The sequence below is a fragment of the Eulemur rufifrons genome, chromosome 12, assembly GCF_041146395.1.
Source record: "Eulemur rufifrons isolate Redbay chromosome 12, OSU_ERuf_1, whole genome shotgun sequence".
NCBI classification, from domain to species: Eukaryota; Metazoa; Chordata; class Mammalia; order Primates; family Lemuridae; genus Eulemur; species Eulemur rufifrons.
Genome location: NC_090994.1, coordinates 23,631,533 through 23,652,728, shown reverse-complemented (window position 1 = coordinate 23,652,728; position 21,196 = coordinate 23,631,533). Strand labels below are relative to the sequence as shown.

The 21,196-nt window shown below is 33.3% G+C and overlaps 1 protein-coding gene across 1 annotated transcript in view; it reads right to left on the bottom strand.

Moving 5' to 3' along the window:
• LOC138393673 (A disintegrin and metallopeptidase domain 3-like) overlaps nucleotides 1-21,196 on the bottom strand; it is a 122,275-nt gene that overhangs the window by 48,031 nt on the left and 53,048 nt on the right. Inside the window, exons 7-11 of the mRNA XM_069485052.1 lie at nucleotides 18,770-18,841; nucleotides 18,377-18,543; nucleotides 17,078-17,159; nucleotides 7,463-7,599; nucleotides 4,680-4,869 (exon numbers count right to left, since the gene is read on the bottom strand). Of these exons, the coding sequence (XP_069341153.1) occupies nucleotides 4,680-4,869; nucleotides 7,463-7,599; nucleotides 17,078-17,159; nucleotides 18,377-18,543; nucleotides 18,770-18,841 (648 nt within the window). The remainder of the gene's footprint in view (nucleotides 1-4,679; nucleotides 4,870-7,462; nucleotides 7,600-17,077; nucleotides 17,160-18,376; nucleotides 18,544-18,769; nucleotides 18,842-21,196) is intronic.

Sequence of the window (21,196 nt, the reverse complement as noted above, 5' to 3'; positions counted from 1 at the left end):
AGCCTGCTCCGTAGGAAATATTTAAATCCATTCAAGGAGTTTGTTAACCTCCAGGGACCAAGAATCAGCTCAGTCATTTTTTTGTCATTTTCTATTTCTGCTGTAACAAATTACCATAAAGTTAGTGGTTTACAACCACTAAATGTATTATTTTATAATTCTAGATAAGATGTTATAAGTCAAAAGAGTCTTACTACACTAAAACCATGTAGTAGAAGTTTTGCATTCCTTTGGAGGTTCTCCAGAGAGAATCTTTTTCCCTGCCTTTCCAGCTTCGAGAGATCACCTGCACTCCCTGGCTCATGGACCCTTTCTCCATCTGCAAATCCAACAGTACAGAATCTTCAAACATCATTGTCACATCTCCTCTAACTCTGACCCTTTTGCATCAGGCTAGTAAGAACCCTTATGATTACACTGGGCCCACCCAGATAACAAAGAATAATCACTTTCTCTCCAAGTATTTTACTTGATCACACATTTAAAGTCCCTTTTGCCACATCAGACAACATATTCAGAAGTTATGGGGCTGGGCACGATCACACGTGCCTCTAGTCCCAGCCACCCCAGAAGCTGAAGCAAGGGGAGCATCTGAGCCCAGCAGCTCAGCCTGGGGAGGGGAAGAAACAAAAGTCACCCCTCAAAACTGCAGTCTCTTATTCACTTTCATTTGAAATGATAAAGGATGTATTAATTCTAAATTAGTAAGAAGGACATGGAAATGAATCTTAGACTAACGCACAGTCCCTTTATTAAAAAATAATAATATGCACTGTATGGGGGAAGGGCACACTTATAGCTCTGGCTTGGGCGAGACAAAGGCATCATATGTACCCCCAAAAATGATTGTACCCCCATAATATTTTGATATTAAAAAAATAAATATAAAATTTTGAAAAATTAAAAAAATAAAAAGCAGCACGAAGGTGGGGCAGCCTTTGAGAACAAAGTTGTATTTTTTTTTAAGAAAAAGTAAACTGCTTTCACTGTTGAATAAATATACCAGAATTGTGAAAAAAATAAAAAAATAAAAAATAATAATAATAAAAGGAGTTATGATAATTAGGACATGGGTAACTTTGGGGATTATTACATCTACCACATTTCACTCTCTGGTCCCCAGTGATTCATGTCCGTCTCGTATGCAAAACGCATGCATTCCACTCCAATATCCACAAAGTCAAAACTCTTCACAGCATCAGCTCAAAGGTGCTGATCTGCTGACTCATCTCATTGGAGGGAAGGAGCAGCTGGGGCTGCAATTGGTCTCTTTTCCTCCTGAATCTTGCTTCAGTTTGTCTGGCTCTTAGGCCTGGTGCGTATGTGTTCACCTCCATGACAAAGGCCCTGTAAATGTGTGAGCTAATTTCTATAATGTTTCTCTTTTTCCCTCTTTCTCTCTCTCAATATATGATAAATCTGTATGTATGTTTATGTGCACATATATATTATATTAATATATTAACACATATAGATATTAAAAAGAAAGCAAAATTGCCAAAATAATTTTATATTGATTACATGCTAAAATAATACTAAATTGCATATATTAAGTCAAACTATATTATTAAAATTAATTTCACCTGTTTCTTTTTACCTTTATACAATGTAAAATACCACTGTGCTTAACATTATATTATTACCGATAGCATTGGTCTGATGAAACACTAATGGAATTAATAACGGAAGTCAGCAAGACTGAGGAATAGAAGATGAAAATATAAAAATCTAGAGTATTTTTATATCCCATCAACAAAGAGAAAAATTTTAAAATGGTATGATTTATAGTATCATCAAAATATCAAAAACATAGCAATAAAAATTTAAAAATATATCAGTGCAAGATCTTTACACTGAACAGTAAAAAATACTGCTGAGAAAAAAATTAGACATAAATAAATGGAGATGTACACCTCTATTTTATCTAACCTCAAATTTATCTAAGGATTCCATGCAATGTCTTTCAGGAAATCAGTCTTCATTTGTGGTAGATAATGAAAAGACAAATTGGAAATTTACTATCAAATGCAAAGGGCCAAAAATACTCAAGACAACCATGAACTAAAAAAGCAGTACTGGGTAATATAGACTACCTTAGCCCATAAATTGATGGAAATGTGGAAATGTATAATTATGAAGATCGTCTAATATTGGTACAAGATGAGGCAAAACAGAAAAATGCACAAATGTTCACTTGATTGATAACCAAGATTATGATTCGGTGTAATAAGGGAAGGACAGACTATGAATAATTGTGAATCTTTAATTTGATATTCTTGCACATATATACAAAAATAAATTACAGATTGATTGCATATCTAAATGTAAATGAGAGAAAAGATATAAAATATTTTTAGAGAAACACATACGTGAGCATTTTTGTGACATACTGAGCAACGCATATAAAATTATATGTGCTATCTGTTGCTTCATAGCAAATATTTAGTGGCTTAAAACACTAAGAGTCATTTATTATTTTATGTTTTCTTTGGGCCAGGAACGCAGGCCTGGCTTGGAGGAGGAATGGCCACCCGTGGTTTATGTTCTCCCACAGAGTAGTTTCAAGACAAACCTCTCCTGGTTCCGAGTGTTGGCCAATTTACGAATCATACTTTGCTCCAATAAACTGCTATATTTAATTTGTCAAAATTATTCTTTCAACAAATGGATATCTTTAAAAAAAAGGACTAAATGGAAATTTTAAGGATAGAAAATATTTGAATGAAAAATTCACTAGGTCGCTTAAAACAAAAGAAAATTTAGTGGTTTTTGAATTATAACAATCAAATATATCTATATCAAAGCACAGAGAGAAGACTAAAAAAAAAATGAAAAGAACTTCATGAAGGAAAGAGAAAAGCTTTCACCAGTTATACAAAGACATAATGCTGAAATAATAAACAGATTTTTCTATGAAAGTGCATTAATTTTTAAATAAAAATATTCTTTCTAACAGAAATTATATTGAAGAAAGTGTGAAGATATGGAAGACGTTTAACATATTAATGATCAGCATAAGGAATATATAAATAAATGTAAAGGAAAAGAAAATACCTAATAGATGGAAGCAGAAATCAAGTAAACAAACATTTCACAGCAAAGAAAACTTAGATGGCTAATAAAAATATGAAGATATAATTAATTTTACTAGTAATTGAGGACAGTCCAATTGAAAGCACAATGAGATAGCATTCTGTACATATACAATTGGCAAAAATTACAAAGTCTGGCAATATCATGTGCTAAATAGAGTATGAAATAAACAAAGCCATCAGAAGTGTAAATTAGCACAACTATATTTTTAAAAAATTAGCCATTACTCAGGCATTATTCATGTAAGGCTGGTGGCAGGCATCCCTTCCTTAGGATAGCCTAATGAAAAAAAGAAGCCCCTCCTATTCCTCAATACCCACCCTAAAACTGCAACAAAGAAATTCCTCACTCTTCCAGCCGAAATCTTCCTGCAGAAGACACCCCCATCCCCAAGCCCAAAACACATATATAAACCCACTCAGACTTCTGGGCAATGAGACTTTTAGGGTCTCTCTTTCTCTTTCCTGGGATCCGAAAATCTCGCCTGGGTCCCTCTCTTGGAACTCGTTACCCTCACCCAGGGGCGCTCCAATAAAGTCTCTTTACTTATCCCTTTCAACTCTGCTTCTTTTTCTTTCTCTGGCTTCAGCCAATCCAAAAAACCTTACAATTCACCTACTTGATAATCCAGAAATGCCTTATCTAGGTATATAGCCAGGAGATACTTACGTACATCAGGATTTAAGTACGAAACATAATAAAACTCTTTAGAATGGGAGAAAAAAGCCTACGAACAGTCTAAGTGGCCATACAGAGTAAAGATCAGTAATTGTATATACATAATGGATTATTACATAAAAAAGTGAATAAATGAGCTACATTTACACAAAATAACATGGATATTATCAGTAATATAGGGGATGGAAACTTAGTCTAAGAAAATCATGCTACATTTTTTAAATGTTCTAAAATTGAAAGTTAATAAAAATTATGATAAAATTATGAAAAGTTATTGTTAAATGAAAAATTCTAGATAATATTTAATTCTAGGAGAGAGGAAAGCTTGAGGAATTACAAAGAGTTGGGCCATGCATGTATCATTCTTGGGTCATGTGTATTATCATGAATGATAATGAACCAAGGATTATGATTAATCTAATTTTTTAGAAGCAAGTGAAAATAAATGATGCCTTGAACCACAGATGCAAAGACTGAAATTGGGAGATAAAGAAATAAATGACAACACACATTAAATAACTTAACGAACCAATGCAGTCACTTTCAAGGAATTCAAGAGATTAGGATGATGATTATATTATTGATGCTACTGATGCATATGGTAGTAAAAAGTGATATTGCTATTAATGGTTAGATGATGAAAATCTCTTTCTTTAATGTGTGACACTCTTTTTCAGGTGTTAAACTCTACAAATGTTTTAAATTCAGGCAGAGTTAGTTATCACATGTCCACATCTCTCCATCTTACATATTTGATAAAATGGTGCAGCATTTAAAAAAAAGTCCTCTTCCTTCATATCATATCTATATCTATAGACTCCATGAGAAACAAATAAACACACAACAAAACAAACAAACAAACAAACAAAAAGCAAATCTGTGAATTAACTGCAAAGTTTGTCACTAACCTTGGCGTCTGTGCCACAATCACATTGCTCTCCTGCTTCCAAAATTAAATTGCCACAAACTGCATCTTGCTTTGGGGAAATCACTCTTGAAATTGTTTTATTCTGAAGACATTCAAGTTCAGGCTTCAAAATTATCTGTTTAAATTCATCCATGCTGCAACTGCTAAAAAGCTTTACACCTTGCAATAGTCTAAAATTAAAGCATATTCCTCAGATAAATGGAAAAAAGTATCAAAGTAACACTATTCAATAAAATGCTATGAATTCTGACCTGCTTCACTTAGAGAAGAGCCAAAGGAGTGGAGAGTGATTTTACTTTCAATATATGTTGTAAACAAAAGAAATAAGTCTATTTCTATTGTAATTTGATATAATAGACATCTAGAAAGTAGAGGCAGTGTAAAGTGGCAAAATACTTAACATCTGTTGCACAATAAGCCCCATTGGAGTATAATATTATTGGCAACGTCATCATTATTATAACAAGCTCCAATAATCATTAAGAAAATAGGGCATACTATGAAATTTATGTGGAAAACTTCAAAAAGTAAAGATAATTGACTGTGTTAATGAAAAATCATGATTATTCTTTGTTAACAGAATTTACCAAATAAATTATTTCAACATTGAGGTATACAAAGTGTATAAGCTCTAGATTCCCTTTTTTAATTTTTTACTTTCTGTATTTCTTTACTTTTAAGAGAGTACTGTTTAATGAGTTTTTGTGTAATTTTGAGATTATCTCAACTTTTAAAAAATGACACAAATATAGTGCAAAAGTAAATTTTGCTTCCTGAAAAGTTAAGAGTAAAATGGCAACACGATATCATGATAACTCTAAATATTTTAATGTGTAGTTTTTCCATAGAAATAAATTCTTCTGTACAAGCACTCTATCCTCTTCAAAATCAGGAAAACATATCATATATTACTAGTTTCTAATCCTCAGACTCTATTCAAATTATCCCAAACATCACAATCATGGCATTTTATAGCAAAAAGATTCAGTTCAGCATCAAGCATTGCATTTAGTTCTCATGACTTCTTAGTTTAGTTGCCCAAATTTTGTTAGCTTTTATGACCATGAAAAGTTCTATAATTACAGGCCAATTATCTTGTAGAATGTCCCGTAATTCAGGTTTATGAAACATTTCCTTATGGTTAGATTTAGGTTATGTATTTTGGCAGCATTATCACAAGATTATAGCTATGTTTATCTCATTGCAACCTAAAACATGGCACACAATTTCAATTATGTCATATTACTGATAAAAATGTATCAGTTGATTAAGGTGTGTCCACAAGTCTTCATTGTTAAATTACTTATTTTTTATCATTTAATAATTGCATAGAGAGAAGTACTTTGGTTTTATGCAAATATCCTATTCCTTAATTACACTTCCAATTTATATAGTCATGTATTTATATTAATATGGAGTCATGTTTTTTATTTTACTTAGTGGGTTATAATCCATTACTACCATTATTATTTTTGACACTCAAATTGTGCCAGATTTGGCAAGCGAAAGCCCCTTCAAACTAACTTTTATGTCCCTTCCACAAATTCTATCCATACTTCTCTGAACTCTTATTTTCTGACACAAGATGTTCCAAGCTCATTCGTATTTTCTCTGCCTTAGCCTGGAATCAATCATTTCTCCAAGATTTCCCTGTTCATTTTATTAAAGAAGAGTATTTTAAAAACATGATCTGGGTGATACATGTGCTCATTGTTTGCAGATTTTTTAGGACAGAGACCAAGGCCATAAGAACATATTAAGATGACTCAAAACATTATCTTAAGCCACCTCTTTTCACCCAATATAGCTGCTTGCAAAGTTATCTGTTTGACATTTTTATTTCCCATCCATATGCTGATGGCTTGCACATTTTAGATCTCTAGTCCTCTGAGACTGAGACCTATATAACTAACTGCCCCTTAACTCCAATCCATTACTCAGAATATCTCTGATTTAACATTTACAATCTGTCCTCAAGATTCTCCTCTATTTTTCTACTTTCCTAAAATATTGGACTTTTTCAGCATTTGTTATTATGTTGTGATTTCCAAAAACATATGAATAATTCTTGACATTCTCCTTTTTTCAATCTTAATGAACTTCTGTAGATTAGTATGAAAATCACCTCTCAAATATTAGTATATTGTAGATCCCTCTGATTCATTTCACAAGATAAATTTTTACTACCCATATTTTGTAAGTTGATTAAAATATTTCGTATTAATAACATTTTATTATATAATCCAAGCCCTCACATCATGAATGCATGATCATGATCTTTCTTACATTTTCTATATTACTTTCTTTCCCCTACTAAAGGTTTTTTAGCCTATTACATTTTATTTTCTTTTTCCTCTGCATAAAATATTCTTCTTTTTAGTTCCAACTATTTCTTATTTTTGTAAATTTGTTGCCCCTTCCCCTGCCTACAAATCTTTTTACAAGTCTGTTGAGGTTTCCAAACTTCTTACTACGCAGGTATCATCTCACTTGCTGACACTGAGAAGTTTTTCAACAAATCAAAGACTTCTGTAAATCTTAGAAAGTTATCATTAGTATACACTTTCTCTCTATTTAATAACATTGAGTATAGAACAATATAGTTCATTCTCTGCAACATTCTGTATTCATACGTTTTAATGTTTTAAGTAAGCATATTTGTAGCCAATAAAATATTTTTACTCATTATACTGTAAGAAATTATACATCAAGGAATAGTACAAATATTTATGAACAGAAGATTTGATAAAAACTACATCTTACATTGCTTCAGGACTCATTATGCATGTAGCTCCTTGACAGTAACAATTGTAGATGTTATCATATGTTAATCCCAGATTAATTCCAAGCAACTGTACCATAACAACTGAAAAGGCCTCTAAAGTTATCTTCTTTGAATACTAAATAGAAAAAACAGACACACAAGATAGAATTATTGCCTAGATTATTTCTTCACCCCTATGATATTGTCAAGCTCCTTTGGCTGTACTACCTAAATGAAAATGAAAATTTTAAAAACTGCTATACCAAAGCTAGTCATTTTCTTAGAAATAAGGAAATTTTTTTAAAAATAGGTAAAATTTGTTATTCTTTTTAAGCAATATTATTTTGATCTAAATGGCATTGACATATAATAAAATAAGATTAATTGAATAATATGTTTTACATCTTAAAACATCATTAATTAAATTCAAATGAACTTGAAAAAACATTTTGAGAAGTAGAATCATTATTTCAGTAACTATAGTATTTCTCAAGAGAACACTTGGGAAAAATACACATTTTCTGAAAAATTGAAATGACAATTAGTTTTCACTTCAGGAGTAGTTTGAGAAAAGTCAAATTAATTTTTTTCTAAAAGCATAATAGTATACTACTTTGTGAGTAGCATTTCTACAAGCCCCCAGCAACCAATGATCATTTCACTATCTCTATAGTTTTGCCCATTTCTGAACACCATGTAGTTAAAACAATATGAGTACAGTATGTAGTTTTTTCATATTGACGTCTTTCACCTAGAAGTATGCATTTGGGTTTTCTTTATGTCTTATTGTGGCTTAATAGTTCATTATTTAAATCACTGGATAATATTCCCTTGTATGGAAGCACTCAAGTTTGCTTATCCACTCATCTATTAAAGGGCATCTTAGTTACTTCCAATCTGTGGCAATTATAAATAAGGCTGCTAGAAACATTTATGTGGATGTTTTTGTGCGGATATAATTTTTCAATTCATTTGGGTAAATATCGAGAAGGATGACTGCTACATCACAGGGTAAGAGTAAATTGAGTATCATAAGAAATTGCCACGCATTCATCCAAAGTGGCTGTACTATTTTGTAATCCCATCAACAATGAGTAAGCATTTCTGTTGCTCCACATCCTCACAATTTGGTGTTGTCAATGTTTTGGACTCCAGTAATATGTTGAATAGAAATAGTGAGCTATATTCTTGCCTCCTTCCTGATCTTAGCAATAAGGCATTATTTTCTCAACATAAACATGATGTTAACTATTGATTTTTTTGTAGATGTTCTTTCTCAAGTTGAAGAAGTTTCATTATATTTCAAGTTTGCTAAGAGGTTTTATAATAAATAAGCTTGGATTTTGTGTTCTGCATCTACTAATAGAATCATATAATTGTTCTTCTTTAGTCTATTAATATAATGGATTACATTATTTAATTTCCATACTATTAACTAACTTTACACATCTGGAATAAATTCCATGTATAAATATCAACAAGGAGATAGAAATTGAAAAAAAAATCAAAGAAATTCTATAGCTGAAAAATTCAATAAATGAACTGAAAAATTCACTAGAGGAATTCAAAAGCATATCTGATCTGGCATAAGATGAAATTAGTGAACCTAAAGACAGATAACTTGAAACCATCATGTTGGAGAAGCAAAGGAAAAAATAATGAAGTAAATGAAGAGAGCCTATAGTCTTATGGGTCACTATTAAGCAGACCAATATATACATAATGGGAGTCCTGGAAGGTGAAGAGAGAGAGCAAAGGGCATAGAACTTGAGAACATAATGGCCAAAAACTTTGGAGATATAAAAAAGTAAATGGACAAACTGAATCAAGAAACTCAATGAACTTTAATGAGGATAAAGCCAAATAGGCCCTCATAGACACATATTACAATCAAACTGTCATAAGTCAATGACACTGAGAGAAATCTAAAAGCATCAAGGAAAAAGTAACTTGTCACATGTAAAGGAGCACTCATAAGACTGTCAGTGGATATTTCAGAAGAAACCTTGCAGGAAGAAAGGAATGGGGTGATATATTCAAAGTATTGAATGAAATAATCAAGAATTGTTTATTTAGCAAAGGAAATCTGTCATTCAAAAATGATAAAGAAATTAAGAATTTTGCAGATCAACACAACCTTTAGTTGTTCATGACCAGTAGCCTTCAGTAGCCTTTATCAACATGAAATTCTAAAGGAGTCTTTCAAATTGAAAAGAAAAAGCACTAGGTAGCAATACAAAGTCATATGAAAATTATAAAGTTCTCTGACAAATGTAAGTATATGAACAAATTATCATAATTTTGATGCATTAATTGACTTTTAAATCTTGTATAGAATGTTTAAAAAGAAAAGGAAATATTTAGGCTGCCTGAAAGTGCTAAAAAATAAAATGAATAAAAAATAAAAATTTTAAAATGTTATGCACTGAGCGTTTAATAGAAAACATTTAATTTGCAATATAGATAACATAATACTGGGGGTACAGGTATAAAGAGTAAGAGTTTTTGTATGCAACTGAAGTTGTCATGCATCTAAAATAGACCGTTATAACTTTAAGATGTTTTATGTCATTGCAATGGTAACCATACACACACAAAAAAATCTATAGAATATATACACAGGAAGAAGATAAGGGCATCAAAATATGTGACAACGGAACATCAATGCAACACAAGAAGGCTGCAAGAGAGGAAAGGAGGAATAAATATACAGGATATACAGAAAACAATTTACAAAATAGCAATAGTAAGTTTTTCCCTAGCCCTAATTATATCAAATATAAATATATTAAACTTTCTGAATAAAGGCACAGATTGGCTGAATGTATTGAAAAAAAAAACAGCATCCAAATATATGCTAACTACAAGAGAATCACTTTATATATAAAAACACAAATTGCTTAAAAGGGAAGGATTGAAAAGAAATATTCCCTGAAAATAGTAATGAAAAGAAAGTAAGGGTGGCTATACTGATTTCAGAGAACATATACTTGAAGTCAAAAAGTTGAAAGCTTTACAAGAGGCAAAGAAGGAATATATTTATATCTATTCTATGTCAATTCACCAAGACAGTACAACAATTATAAATATTTATGTACCAAATATTGGAACTCCTAGATGTATGATGAAAAGTTGACAAAAATTGAAGGAAGAACTAATCAGCAACACAATAATGGCAGGAGATTTCAATCCTCCACTTTTAGTAATTGATATAACCAGACAGAAGATAAATAAGTAAATATAGGACTTGAAAAACAGGACAGGACAAATAGATATAACAGATATATACACAACATTCTATATAGCAACAGCAGAATACATATTTTTTTTTTCAAGTCTATATGGAACATTCTCTAGCACAGACCACCTTTCATGACACAAAAAAAATCTTAACAATTTTTAAAATAATTGAAATTATGCCAAGGATTTTCTCCAGTCTGTATGGAATGCAACTAGAAAATTTTACTTAAAGAAGAAAAACCTGACTATCCATAAATCTGTGGGAATTTAAAAAACAATATTAAACAATCAGTGAGTCAAAGAAGTCACAATAGAAAACATCTTGAGAGAAATGAAAATGAAAACAATGTGTACCAAAACTTGAAGGATCCATAAAAAACGGTGCTAAAAGGAAAGTTTACATGTGTAATACACACATCAAAAATATATAACAAAAAATCTCAAATCAACAACCTAACTTTAGACCTCAAGGAACTAGGAAAAAGGAGAAGAAACTAAACCCAAGCAAGCAGAAATAAATAAACAAATAATAAAAATTAAAGCAGATATAATTTAAATAGAAAATAGAAATTAAATAGAAAAACTTAAGGAAGATTTGGTTCTTTAAAAAATTTCCTAATGAATATTGATGCAAAATTCTCTAGCAAATACTACCCAACCAAATCTAATAGCACCTTAACATGAAAATACACGATGATCAACTGGGATTTATACCTAGAAGACAAGGATTGTTCAACATAAGCAAATCAATGAATGTAATGTACCATTTCAACAGAATGAAGAAAAAATCCACATGACCATCTCAATTAAGGAAGAATATGAATTTCACGTGATTCAGCATCCTTTCATGATAAAAATATTCAACAAACTAGGAATAAAGCAAATTACCTCAACATCATAAGGGACATACTTCAAAAGCCTACAGTTAACATTATACAATAATGAAAGCCTGATAAGTTTTCCTCTAAGAACAAGAACAGGACAGAATGCTCACTCTCACCATTTCTACCCAACTTAATGTTGGAAAACCTAGCCACAGAAATTAAGCAAGAAAAAATAAGAGGAAAAATAATAATAATAATAAGTTAAAGGCCTCCAAATTAGAAATGAAGAAGTAAAATTATCTCTATTCCAGATGGCATGGTTTTATATGTAGAAAACCTCAAGATTCCATATGGAAGAAACTGTTAAACTAATAAATTCAGCAAAATTGTAGGATACAAAATCAACACATAATAATAGAATGTGTTTCTATACATTAAAAATGAATAATCCAAAAATAAATCAAGAAAACAATTATAATTCCTAGAATATCAAAAAGGATGAAATACTTAGAACTAAATCTAACAAAGGTAGTGAAAAGACCTGTACGTTGAACATTGTGAAACTCTGACAGCAGAAATTACAGAAGATGTAAATAAATGGAAGAACATCTTACATACATGGATTAGAAGACTTAATATCAAAAGATTTCATTACTACCCAAAGCAAAGCGCAAGTTTATCTAAATATCTACCATAAATCACAAGAGCATTTTTGCAGAAATATTAAAAAGCATTCAAAATTTATATGGGATCTTAAGGGACTGCAAACAGCCATGATGATTTTAGAAAAGTAGAAACAGGTTGGAGAAGTCACATTTCCTGATTTCAAATCAAGTTACAGTAATCAAAACAATGTGTTACCGGTATTAAAAAAAACACAACTATGAGTGGAATAGAATATGGAGCCTAGAAATAAATCCTCATATATATGGTCAAATGATATACAACAAGGATGCCAAGACCATTCAATGAGAAAAGAATAGGCTTTTTAATGGTTGGGAAAACTGGATATCCACATACAAAAGAATAAAGTTAGATCCTTATCTTACACCATATAAAAATATTAACTCAAAATGCATTAAATACCTAAGAAAAAGACCCATAATATAAACCTCCTAGAAGAAAACATTGGGGAAAATGTTCATGACATTGATTTGAACAAGATTTCTTAGAAATGATGTCACAAGCACAGGGGGAAAAAGAGGAATATTAGACAAATAAGAATACATTAAAAACTTTTCTGCTTCAAATTACACTACAGAATGTAAAGGCAACCTGTAGAATAGAAGAAAATATTTGCAAATCATATATCTGATAAGAGGTTAATATCTAGGATGTAAATAACTCCTACAACCCAATAACAACAAAAAACCAAATAACCCAATTAAAAAATGGGCAAAGGACTTGAAGAGACATTTCTCCAAATATACATGCAAAATGCCAACAAGCATATAAAAAGATATTTGACATCACTATGTATCATAGAAATACAAATCAAATAATGAGATATTACCTCACTTCCATTATAATGAATGACTGCTACTAAACAAACAGAAAATAACAGTGTTGGTAAGAATGTGGTGAATAAGATGGGAAATGTTGGTGGGATTATAAAATGCAACAACCACTATGGAAACAGTATGGTCATTCTTCAAAAAAAGAAAAATAGAGCTACCATATGATATACCAGTACCACACTTATGGGTATATTCTATGGCTTAAATGTTTGTTCTCTCTGAAATTCATGTTGAAACTTAATCTGCAACATGGCAGTATTTAGAGATGGGAACTTTATGAGCTGATTGGACCCTGAGAGCATTGCCCTCATGAATGTATTAATCCATTCACAGATGAAGAGATTAATGGGTTATTTTATTAATGGGTTGTCATGGGATTGGGACTGATGGCTTTATAATAAAAGAGGAGGAGAGATCTGAGCTAGTATGCTCAGCCCCTTTGCCATGTGATGCTCTGTGCTGCCTTGGGACTCTACAGAGGCCCCATCAGCAATAAGCCCCTCTCCACTTGTGAGCCCCCTCAAATTTAGACTTCTCATCTTCTGTAACTATAAGAAATAAATGTCCTTTCTTTATAAACTACTTAGTTATAGGCATTCTGTTATCAGCAACAGAAAACTAAGGCAGAGAACTGGTATCAGGAGTGGGGTCACTACTAATAACAAATACCTAAAAATGTAGAAGTGGTTTTGGAACTGGGTAATGGGTAATACATAAAAGAGTTTGGAGTGGCAGGACAGAAAAATCCTAGATTATGGTGAGGACTTAGAAGTCAAGAAGACTAGAAAAGATTGAGAACTCTTTAAAGAATTAAGTGGTCATGACCAGAGTCCTGACAGAAATATGGATGGTAAAGACCATTCTGACAAGGCCTCAGATAGAAATGATTAACAATGTATTAGAACCTGCAGTAAAAGCCATCCTTGGTAGAAACTGGGGAGAAGGTAGCTGAATGCTGTCCATGCCTGAGGCCTTTGTGGAAAGCTGAACTTGAGAGCGATGAACCAGGATATCTGGCAAAAGATATATCCAAGCAGCAAAGCATTCAGGCTGCTGCCTGGCCATGTCTTACTGATTACATTAAGCTACGAGAGGAAAAAAAAATGTCTTGAAACAGAATTTTCAATAAAAGAGAAGCAAAGTGGAAAGATTTGGAATCCTCTCAACCTGGCCATGTAAAAAGTGAAAAGTGTGTTCAGGACATAAAACCAAGGGCATAGCCAAGTGACTGTATGCCAAAGAGATTAGCATGGATAGAAGGGAGCTAGGTGCTGCTCTTCAAGACTATGGAAGGAAGACCTTGAAGGCATTTCAGAAATCGTGAAAGTTGCCCCTCTCATAACAGACCCAGAGGTCTATAAGGGCAGAATGGCTGTGGGGGACAGTGGCAGGCCTGAGGAGCCCACCACAGACTCACTGTCCAGTGCCACCTCAGGACTCTGCTTCCCAAAGACTAGTGCATTCCTTCTCATCTGCCCTAGCTGTTGCTCACATAGCTCTAAGTGAAGACTGACACACTGTTCTAAACTGTAAAAGCCATAAACCTTGAAGAGGCATCCATATTTTGTTAACCCCATAGACTCACAGAATGCAAGAGCTATGGAGGCATGGCAACTTTCACCCAGATTCCAATGTATGTATTGAACAATTTGTGGGTCTAGGCAAAAGATGAGTTGCAGGATTGGAACAACTGCAGAGAGCCCTTCCTGGGGCAATGCTGAGCAGAAATATGAGGTTGAGCCTGTTGCAGAGAGTCTTTACCAGGGCAATGGTTAGTGCAGCCTTGGGAATAGAACCACCACTGAGACTGCAAAACTGTAGAGCTACCAGCATGCAATGTCAGCCTGGTAGACAGGAAGCAGAGGATATGGCAAGGAAAGCCTTGGGTATCAAACCCCCATACCAATGTGCACAGGATACTTGAAATGGAGTCAAAAGAGATTATTCTCCAGCTTTAAGGTCAAATGTATGCCCTGCTGGGTTTCCAACTTTCTCAGTGCCTGTTCCTCCTTTCTCTGGGCCTATTTCTCCCTTTTGAAATAGGAATGTATACCCTTTGCCTGCCCCACCACTGCACCTTGGGAGTAGATAACTTGTTGATTTTACAGGCTCACAGATGAGACTTTGGAGTCTTGAGCTTTTGAGTTGGTGCTGAAATGAGTTAAAACTTTGGGGCTATACAGATGGAATGAATGTATTTGTATGTTAGGAGGGCATTGGTTTGGGGGGATGGAATTATTTGGCTAGGATGTTCATCTCCTTTAAAATTCATGTTGACTCCAGTGAGAATGGCCTTTATCAAAAAGTCCCATAACAATAAATGTTGGCATGGATGCGGAGAGACAGAAACACTCCTACACTGCTGGTGGGACTGCAAACTAGTGCAACCTCTGTGGAGAGCAATATGGAGATACCTCAAAGAGATGCAAGTAGACCTACCCTTTGATCCAGTAGTCCCATTATTGAGCATCTACCCAAAAGAACAAAAGACATTCTATAAAAAAGGCATCTGCACCCGACTGTTTATAGCAGCACAATTCACAATTGCAAAGATGTGGAAACAACCCAAGTGCCCATCAATATATGAGTGGATTAATAAAATGTGGTATATGTATACCATGGAGTATTACTCAGCTATAAGAAATAATGTTGATATAGCACCTCTGTATTTTCCTGGATAGAGCTGGAACCCATTCTACTAAGCGAAGTATCCCAAGAATGGAAAAATAAGCACCGCATGCACTCACCATCAGATTGTTTTCACTGATCATCATCTAAGAGCACATTCAGGAATAACATCAATCGGGTGTTGGGCAGATGTGTGGGGGGGAGAGGGGATGGGTGTATACCTACATAATGAGTGCGATGCATACCGTCTAGGGGATGGACACGTTTGAAGCTCTGACTCAGGGTGGGGGGCAAGGGCAATATATGTAACCTAAACTTTTGTACCCCCACAATATTCTGAAATAATAATAAAAATAAATAAATAATCATGTTGAAATTTAATATTTAATGTGGTAGTGTTGAGAGGTGGAAACTTTATGAGGTGATTTGGTCATGAGGGCTCTTCCCTCATGAATGGATTAATATATTCATGGAATAATGGATTAATGGGTTACCATGGGAGTGGGAATGGTGGCTTTATAAGAAGAGGAAGAGAGACCTGAGCCAGCACACTCAGCCGCCTCAGCACGTGGTGCAGGCATAACCTTGCAGAGAGTCCCCATCAGCAAGAAGGCCCTCACCAGATGTGGCCCCTTGGTTTTGAACTTCTCAGCCTCCATAACTATAAGAAATAAATTTCATTTTTTAGAAATTACCTACCTAGTTTTGGGTATTCTGTTATAAGCAACAGAAAACCGACTACGGCAGTACATATCCAAAAGAAATGAAATCAGAATCTCAGAGATATATGCACTCCCATGTTCATTGCAGCAGTACACACAATGGGCTAGATGTGGAAATAACCTAAATGCCCATCATCAGATGAATGGATAAAGAAAACATGGTATATACTTACAATGGAATATGTTTTACCCATGACAGGAAGAAATTCTTGTCACATGCTACAACATGGATGAACCTTGATGGCATCATGTTAAGTAAAATAAGCCAGTCACAGAAAGACTAATATTGTATGATTCCATTTATAAAGGAATCTAAAGTTGTCAAATTAGTGTAAACAGAAAGTTGAATGGTGGTAACCTGGGGCAGACGCAGAGTGATTTAATGGGTGTGGAGTTTCAGTTTTTCAAGATGAAACACTCTGGAGATACGTTTCACAACAATGTGAATATATTTAACACTACTGAACCGTACACTTGAAAATGATTGGTAAGTTTTATGTAATATGTTTTCCCCTACAATAACAAACCTCTTTAAAAATTATACCATCTGAGTTACAAAATCTAAAAAATAGAGCATTTTTATAAACTGTATGAGAGATACGTCATATGCACTTTTGGTCATTGAGATGAATATTAAATTTCAAAACTTTGTTATTACTAAAGAGATGGGGAGAAATGCATACCAGAGCAACTCCTGCTGCAAACTTGGGATCACATGCCATTCCATGATAAGTTGCTCCCACTTGAGTAAGATGGTCCCTATAACTAAATAATATGATTTTTCTTATGGATACATACATTTTAAAATGGTAATAACTTAATGGCATTTTATGAATTGGATTCCTATATAAAGTTATGCTTTCTTTAAAACATGAGTATCACATAAACTGTCTTATGCTTTCAATCATTTATGATTTTTGTAATCTCCTATAATTCATAGAAAGTTAAGTTCTAAAGGCTGTTTAAAAGTATATGATACAAAGTCTAAAACCTAACAATGCCTAATCCTTTCAAAAATTAATAATCACCATTGTAATCACTAGATGGATATAATTCTAAGATATACAAGTGAAGATTGTTTATTGTCATGATTTTTAGGTGATGAGCCAACTCTAAAAATACATGAAGTATACTGAATTTGAAAAGAGGGTGAGAAGGAGATAACATATGCAGCTGATTCATTAAGAAAAAAGGAGATAAGATGTAGAAACTGCCCTCTCACATTTTAGTCCCATCTTACTGTCTCTCTGGAATCTCAGCAGCTCTTTAGACTCCTCAGAAGATAGCAATAAATTTATAAATAGATTCCATATTGCTTAAGATGTTTAAATTTGTGTTTTTAATTTTTGCATACAAATTAATCAAATTAGTAAAACAAAAATCTGTATAAAGACTCTTGAAAGATATAGAGCAAGTAGATAAACAGTCCTATCACAGGTCACTACAGAAATATCATGAAGTATCTTTATAGAACTGGAAAGGGAATAAACAAAAAATACAAAACAAAAAAAAAATAAAAAGAAGAAGAAGAAGAAGACAAATATCATGAAGTAACCACAGGGAGAATAAAGTGGTCCATTTCGGTTATCTATTAATTTTACCTTTTGTGCTATAACCAGCAGTCTATGGAATTATTGCATTCTGTGAACCAATTTGCATGTGATGCAATATTGAAATGATAGTTTCAATTATTTAACTCTGAGAAGATCTTTACAACCATAGAGGTCCCATGTTTAGCTCAAGGCATTCTATTTTCTAGCTCATTACATTTCCATAAGTAAAGACTCTACTCTGGGAATAATGGCCCACTATCATTTAATAATTGTCTTACATCACTATAAGACTTTTATATTTTGTATTTTTCCAACAGAATATTCATATAATATTTATAAATATTTTATGCATAATTTGTATACAATTTTGATAGCTAATACATCAAATAATTTGATGACAATCATCATCAGTGTGAATATAGTGCTTACATTAATAAGTATGTCATATCATGGAACCTTTGGAAGGAAAGTTTTTGTTTCCAAGACAAAAATCTTTGTAGTAATTCATCAGCATCCCCACTTGTTGAAATTTTACTTTGATCTGACCATACCTCCAAAGAAGATAGCATAATTGTCATTTTAAGCTGGGAAAACATCTGAAAACAGAAGATATATGTTATACAATTTTGGGTAACCATAAACATAATAGTATGCCTCAATACATAATGCTAATATACTTAATTTACTATTTCTTGGAGATAAAACCATTGGTGGATTAAACTAGTTAGACTACACTTTTTAGAAAAGTGTAAATGCTATTTATACAATGTTACTGCATTAATGGATAGGTTGCCTACTTAAATATGAAACATAAATACTTACAGTGTTGATAAAACCAAAGATTTGGGTAACTTTCTCAACTGCAACTGCCACTTCAGAGCCCATATAATCATACTGAAAGACAAATATTGTTTCTTCATCACTAGTGAAAATTACTAAACCATCGTATTTAAATATATTTAAACATAAAAGTTAAAATAATTTGGTGCTCAATTAAAGGGGCCAAAGTAGAATTAAGATATATCACATGGTAAGGTTTAGACATGAGCCTAGAGATTTTATAAATTAGTCAATAATATTAAAATAAGATGGTTGTGATTATCTTCCTCTTTACGGATCTAGAAATTAAGAGTCAATGTCTTGAGGCACCAAGGGTGCATAACCAACAAGGAAAAGAACCAGGACTCAAATCTAACTAACTAAACTACGAAGTCTATTTGTTCTATTATCGTACGCTGTCACTATTTGTCTTCACCCTAATCAGACAACAAGACTATGGAAGCACATCTCATTGTATTGCACTGCACCTTATTGAAGCAGATATTTCCTTTTTTTTTTTTTTTTTTTACAAATTGAAGATTTGTGGCAATAATGCACCAAACAAGTCTAATGGCATTATTTTTCCAACATTGTGTTCTTATTTCATGTCTCTATGCCAAATTTTGGTAATTCTTGCAATATTTTAAAATTTGTTATTGTTATATCTGTTATGGTGATCTGTCATCAGTGATCTTTGATGTTATTATTGTGGTTGTTTTTGTTTGCCAGGAAATATGCCCATATAAGATGGCAAATTTAATCTGTGAATGCTGTGTGGTTTCTAACTGGTCATTCCCATCTCTCTCCCTCTCATTGGAAGGAAACGCTGTTAAAATTAGGCCAGTTAATAACCTTACAATGGCCGCTAAGTGTTCAAAGGAAGAGCAGAATTCTATGTCTCTTGCTTTAATTCAAAAGCGAGAAATGATTAAGCTTAATGAGAAAGGCATGTCAAAAACTGAGCTAGGCTAACAGCTAGGCCTTGTGCCCAACAGTTAGCCAAGTTGTGAATACAAAACAAAAGTTCTTGAAGGAAATTTATGTATATATTTATTTTTAATTTCAGAATATTACGAGGGTACAACTGTTCTGGTTACATAAATTGCTTTTGTACCATTTGAGTCAAAGCCACTAGTGTGCCCATTCCCCAGATAGTGTGCATTGTACCCATTAGGTGTGAATTTACCCATCCCCTCCCCCCCACCGGCTTGATTTCCAATGAAATGTTATTTCCCTACGTGCACATAAGTGTTGATCCATTAGTTCTGATTTAATGGTGAGTACGTGTGGAGTTTGTTTTTCTGTTCTTGTGATACTTCACTTGAAAGAGTGGGCTCCAGCTCCATCCAGGTTAATACAAGAGGCATTATTAGTTCACCATTTTTTATAGCTGAGTAGTGCTCCATGGTATACAAATAAACTGCTACTCCAGTGAACACTTGAATGACAAGAAAGTGAAACAGCCTGACTGATGATTGGAGAAAGTATTAGTGGTCTAGATAAAAGATCAAACCAGCCACAACACTCCCTTAAGCCAAAGCCTAACCCAAAGTAAAGCCCTAACTGTCTTAAATTCTATGAAGGTTAAGAGGGCTGAGGAAGTTGCAAAAGAAAACTTAGAAGCTTGGAGAGGTTGGTTCATGAGATTTAAGGAAAGAAGTGTTCTTTATAACTTAAAACTGCAAGTGCTGATACAGAAGCTGCAACAAGTTATCCAGAAGATCTAGCTAAGATAATTGATGAATGTAGCTAGACCAAAGAAAAGATTTTCAATGTCTATAAAACAGCCCTGTATCAAAAAAGATGCCATATGGAACTTTCATAGCTAGACAAGAAAAGTCAACACCTGATTTCAAAGCTTCAAAGGACAGGCTTATTCTCTTATTATGGGCTAATGTAGCTGGTGACTTTAAGTTGAAGCCAGTGCTCATTTACCATTCTGAAAATTCCATGGCTCGTAAGAATTATGCTAAATCTACTCTGCCTGCGCTCTATAAATGAGACAACAAAGCCTGGATGACGGCACATCTGCATAAAGCACATTTTACTGAATATTTAAGCCCACTTTTCAGAAAAAGCTGTGTTCTGCTCTGAGCCTGCTGCACAGAAAACGAGATTTATTTCAACATATTGCTGCTCACTGACAATGCATCTGGTCACCCAGGAGCTCTGATGGAAATGTACAAGGAGATTAATGTTGTTGTCACATGGTTGCTAGCAAAATATCCATTCTGCACCCATGGATGGAGGAGTAATTTTAATTTTGAAGTTGTATAATTTAAGAAATACATTTCCTAAGCCTGTACCTGCTGCAGTTAGTCATTCCTTTGATGGATGTGGGCAAGGTAAATTGATAAACCTTCAGAAAGGATTCACCATTTTAGATATTATTACAAACATTTGTGATTCATGGGAGAAGGTAAAAATATC